General features: G+C 34.8%; 1 protein-coding gene across 1 annotated transcript in view; it reads left to right on the plus strand.

The window, feature by feature from the left end:
* LOC144600389 (exocyst complex component 1-like) overlaps positions 1-4,902 on the plus strand; it is a 37,969-nt gene extending 33,067 nt beyond the window's left edge. The window contains exons 15-18 of the mRNA XM_078411973.1: positions 102-285; positions 1,214-1,413; positions 2,883-3,077; positions 3,941-4,902. Of these exons, the coding sequence (XP_078268099.1) occupies positions 102-285; positions 1,214-1,413; positions 2,883-3,077; positions 3,941-4,093 (732 nt within the window). The 3' untranslated portion in view covers positions 4,094-4,902. The remainder of the gene's footprint in view (positions 1-101; positions 286-1,213; positions 1,414-2,882; positions 3,078-3,940) is intronic.
* The last annotated feature ends 1,098 nt before the right edge of the window (positions 4,903-6,000 follow it).

Raw genomic sequence — 6,000 nt, forward strand, 5'->3', positions numbered from 1 at the left:
TAGTTGGAAAGGGAACTAACTTTGAGAAAGCAACTTGTGAATTTACTGTAAGTAGACTTTTTTAAACTCTTGAACAACTCCCCTAATTTATTTTTATTTAGTCTGGTTTGTGCAAACAAATAGAAGAAGCTAAGGTCCCAAAGAAGACCAAAATTGGAATTCTGCCATTTGTTATTGGATTTGAGGAGTTCTTAACTGTTGCTGAAGCCATCTTTAAGAATGCTGAGCGAAGAGGTGACCTGGATAAAGCCTACAATAAAATAATTGCAGCAGTCTTCACCAGCAGTAAGTAAATATTTCCTAGGAAGAAGCATATAAGTGGAAACAGATAAACTTCATTCCAGTTGTGGTGCTTTCCTACATAAAACTCTTAAAATATATTGAGTGCCCAGCTCATTTATTTTTACTAAATCCTAAAAATGCAGTTGTGTTGATCATGTTGGGCGGGAGGTCTGTATACTCTACACTCCAGGCTATTTCAGGTGATTGGTATGAAAAACGACAGAATGTTGATTATAGTGATGCTAAAATAAAAGTGCATTCCTATATATAACTAGATTATGTGAATGTTATAATCTTTAATCGCATGTATGACATTCTGTGGAGGAAGCTAATATTATAAAGAACCTCTTTCATAAAGTTGACTGTAGTTATTCAAATTTAGTTGAGATTAAAGTAAAGTGCAAGGTTTATCGAGGGAGATAACTTTCTGAAATGTTGACTATTTTTTTCAAATTAGACCGGTGCTTTTAAAAGGATGACAACAGAGGGCTGTTAGGTATAGCAAAGAGGTTAAAAATAAAGACATGGTGCTGGAATAAATCCACAGGTCATGAAGCATCGCTGACGACCTTTGATAGGCGATTTTTCTGGTCGGGGCCCTTTTTTATAAGTCTGAAGAAGAGTCCCAACCCAAAATGTTGCCTGAACGTTGTGTTTTATAACTGAGACTCCAGCACTTTGTGTCTTGGATATGCATTTGATATTGATAACTTAATTTATACACATCCATTAAAAAACAATTTTTACATATCAGAATGAGATTACTTCTCACATTTCGGTGTGTGGAATCCTTCACCTATCCATTTCTTATAAACAATCCTACCATTTTAGTCTAATCTCTTGTCTTTTTAAATAAAAAAGCCCGTCAGATATAATCAGAATTTTATTTAAATCAGTAACCTTAATCTAATATTTTGTTTTGTATTTCAAGTTAAAAACATTGCCTTAATGAATTTGAAGATTCCTCCAGATGTTGTTATTATGGAGAATTTTCACCAGATCTACTGCTTCCTCTCCGAAATGAAGATCAGCAGTCTTGAAGATAGAAAAAAGGAAGCCCACCAACAATACTCGGAACACCTTAACCTCTATGTTACTAAATATCTGGGACAGCCATTGGAGAAACTAAATGTCCGTAACTCAATTGTATATCTCTTTAGTTATTGGTGAAAAAATATTTTAGATGTTTTAATTCTTTTAGTAGCTACAAGTAGTGAGATCAAAATTCAAGTCTGATCTCTGCTGCAAATGTTCCACAGATAGCGTGGTAACTGTAGACTTTTATCTTCCTCTTTCAAAAAAGACTGCTTTACAGTTTTCGATGACAGAGAATAATATGCAATTCATTCCAGGTACTTAAGAAGTAAACTTCATTAATTATGTTATTATTATTTTTATACCTCCTTTCATGCTGATTACTGATATGACAATACTGAGATGAGGATGAATAAAGATATGGTCTCAAAGTGAGGTATGCCCTTATTCTTCTGCAGTTCTCAGTTTTCCTAGATACCAAGTAGCCTGCCAAAGCAGCATTTTTTCCTTTGGCACCCTTCCTCGTGGCTCCACACCATAATACAAGGGAGATTTAATTCCTAAAATGTCTCCATTAACATATTGCAATGATCTATATCATGCAGCTCTGCTAATGAGGCAACATCGTAAAAAAATACCATGTCATGATCAGGTGGACATGCGATCATAATTTTAAGACGTGCAATGCAGAGAAACCCATGCACAAAGACTGGGGAGTAGTATATTTCTATAAAACTTGTCCTTGTGTTGTCAAGATGATTTTCATTCTTGGAAGCATTGCAAGCTGCATTAAAATATGAAGGCACTGTTAAAGGAATATATGCAGAGGGCAAGGGCAAGTTGTTAAGACTTAAAGTTGTAGCACATGATAAGTTATTATGTGTAGGAAGGAACTGCAGATGCTGGTTTAAACCAAAGATAGACACAGTAAGCTGGAGTAACTCAGTGTGTTAGACAGCATCTCTGGAGAAAAGGAAGAGGTGACGATTCGGGTCGAGACTCTTAAGACTGAGAGTCGGGAAAGAGAAACGTGAGATATAGACGATGATATAGAGAGATATAGAACAAATGAATGAAAGATAAGTCATTAAATCCATTGAGCTAGTGTAGTCAGTCAGCTAATTTTTCTTTGAACTTAATTACATTTGCACACTCTTTACTCATTTACCATGACACCCTTTTCTGGCAAAATCTATTAATATCTTTGTTCCGAAATATTTAATTTGCATCCGTGTATCAGATTTTGGTTCTGTTTGGTTGCACCATGTGACGAAACTGAATGGCTGTTTCCAAAGGAAATTCAATTCTCTTCAAGCGTTGAATATGAAATGGCTTGTGCTTCATACTCTTTAGCCTCTATATTCTGAGATATAATTTAATTATTTGTAATGTGCCCACAATTCGGTGCAGCATCTAAACATTTAAATTTGATTAGCATAATATGAACAAACAAAACCTTCCTGTAATATTTGTTAAATTCTCCAATATACTTCCATGGTGAGTAATTTGATAGTTTAGAATTTCTGGTATTGATCATATTTTGGATATGTATTTTTAATTTACAGATCTTCTTTGATGGTGTCAAGACTCGGATTGCACAGGGAGTGAAAGAGGACGAAATAAGCTATCAACTGGTATTTAGCAAACAAGAATTAAGGAAGGTGATTGAAAAATATCAAGGTAAAGAGGTGAAGAAGGCACTGGAAACCCTCTACAAAAAAGTTCTAAAGCATCTGAGTGAAGAAGGAAACTTGTTACAGGTAATTAGGGTAAATCAAAAATTGAAACGCTGCAAGAGCTAAATAATGCAACAAATTGGATGATTACTGAGCTTTCATGCAGAATTTCTAGAAGTGCTATTAAAACTAAAATGTTTAACAGCATTAAAAAAGTAATTTCTCACGATATTTATTCCTGTACTCTGGATTTTAGATCAGATTTATTGTTCTATTGTCAACATTATGCTCTTTAGTTTTATATTCCAAGCTCAAATCATTCCAAACCAAGTGCAAGGACATAAACTGCATTTAAAGTTTAAAATTTTTTTAATTTCCTGCATTGCAAATTTTAAGATGGACGGAAGGAAAATGCTCTGAAACAGAGCAATGCAAAAATGTTACAAAGGGAGTGCACAAGGATATTTAAATATTTGCACTTTTTTTTAGATACTGATTTTATTTTTCGAACCTATTTCAACTGATACATTTTAGTTGCTTTCATGTTGGTTAGGTAACCTGTTTTATCCAAGAACATTTCCGAGTAAGATTTCAGCTTCAGGAACTTTGGAACTGGATGCAAATTGCATCTGATTTTAAATGTTTGTAGAATTGTTCAGGCATAATTCGCAGAAACTGCATTGCCAATTAACGTGTTTTTTTTGTAGGCTTTTATTGCATTTTAATTAATGTTGGTTTTGTCAATTTAAGATGCACTGCATTGAACACAAAATTTAGGTGCTTATTCCTTATCCTTTTTACTTTCTTTTTCATCATATAGAATCAATGATACTTATGAATTCTGACAAAAAGCCATCTTTGTGCATTGTCATTGAAACCATCTTTTAATTTATTTATAACAGTATTTCCAAAGGAATCTGTATAATTAAACATAATTTATTTTGCAGGTGGTGTGGTGCACAATGCAAGGAGAATTTGTTCATCAGTACAAGCAGTTTGAAGAAATGATTGCTCGATGCTACCCTGGCTCTGGCATAACCATGAACTTTAGTATAGAGGATATTCTACAGTATTTTTTGGATATAACAAAGTCAAACTGACAGCAAACTGATTAGTATTTAAACATCAACTAAAATGTACATATTTCCAGTTCTCAGAATCTGTATCTTTCGCTTGTACAAGTCGTTAGGTAACTATATGTTACCTAAGCTTAAAACTTAAATTTGACCTAAAACTTAAATGTTACCTAACCATCAAACTTAAATTTGAAGTTAAGACATTATGTTTCTAAAGAAGAATACCAGTCTATTTATAATTATTTTAACTTTTTTTTTTTTTTTACTGGTTGTAACAGGCCTGGGGTTGGGACATAAAGCTGATGGTGTCTACAGGAACTTACATTTAAAAGTGCCTGGGCATAATATCGCAGGGAGATTAAATAAGGGAGATGACCAGGAACTACTGCACTCTATTCCCAACATAGCTGAAGGATATGAAATCCACCTGACTTGAATCATGAGCTCCCAAAATGATGTTTTCTTTTTCTTTACAAATCTTTGTAAGCCCCTTAACAAATCAGCCTTCCTCGCTTTGTTTCACTGAATATGACAACTGATTCATTTTCATTTCCACTAATTCCAGCTACATACCCTAAACTTGAGGTTCCTTGAAGTAAGTCTCCCTTACATCACAAATGTTAATTTTTCCTCTCCCTGATCTTGGAGTAAACAGCAGCACCTGGGTTGTTCAATATATGCTTTAACCTCAGTATGAAGAGCCAACATCGGGAACCAGCCAGCGTGGCATCTATGGATTGTTAAAAAATCTTGACCACACTGATACATTTTTTAATTATCATTCCAGATTTTACAGTTTCAAATGTATAAATGTATTTGTTAAATAAAATTTTACTGTGGATATTGGCTTAATTGATTTGCACATGTTTGATATAAAAATTCCATTGCCTGGGATAGAAAGGATGCCATGGTGCTTGATGCCTCCGCAAGATATCTTGTACTTTTGAGTTGCTAGCTCAGAACTGTAGGCTGGAAATTTCCCATCCTGGGAAGACAGTACATTAAATCATTAGTGACATTAGGTTCTTGTTTCCACTAGGATACATTCTAACTTAAAACAAATACCTATACCTCCAACGTCTTTGATTCCCAACACAAAGCACACTTCCTCTTGGATTAACAATTTGCCCCTTTTTTCATTATAGAAAATGTTGTAAGAGATGCACAAAGTAAAATGTAATGTTAGAAATAATCTGACAGATGTTTGCATCATCTTTATCCATGGATCAGGTACTGGAAGACTGGAGGGTAGTTAATGTTATTCACATATTCAAGAAGGACGGTAGGGGTAAGCCTGGAAACAATAGAACTGGTGTCCAGGTGATTGTTGGTTGGTGTGGACTCAGTGGACAGAAGGGCATGTTTCCATGCTGCACCTCTAAACTAAACTATATTGAGGTAATTTACTTTGGGATGTCAAATACTGACTGGATGTGTATAGTAAACAGCGAGGACATAGAAGGATTGATGTGTTGAGGAACAATAGTATCATTTCACTTCTTAGATTAGATTAGGTAACGCATTTAGGTAGGCATGGACCAGTTGGGCCGAGGGAATTGTTTCTGTGCTGTATGGCTCTATGACTTAAGATCCAGAAAGTCTAGTACAGACAGACTCGCAGCACATAATTGCATATCATATTTAACATGAACGAGTGAGTGGTATTTTAAAAAAAATTAATACATATTTTTTTACATTGAGCATAAAACAAACTGCTGGAGGAACTCGGTGGCCCAGGCAGCATCTGTGGAGGGAAATGGACAATGCTTCCGGTCTGGGCCCTTCTTCAGTTGTCTATTTCCCTTTGCAGATGCTACCTGACCCGTTGAGTTCCACCAGCAGTTTTTGTTTGTTCAAGATTCTAGCATTAGCTGTCTGATATGTTTTAATTTTTTACATTAACAATATGTTGAAAAAAATCAGTGTTAATG

The sequence above is a fragment of the Rhinoraja longicauda genome, chromosome 15 (assembly GCF_053455715.1).
Source record: "Rhinoraja longicauda isolate Sanriku21f chromosome 15, sRhiLon1.1, whole genome shotgun sequence".
NCBI lineage: Eukaryota > Metazoa > Chordata > Chondrichthyes > Rajiformes > Arhynchobatidae > Rhinoraja > Rhinoraja longicauda.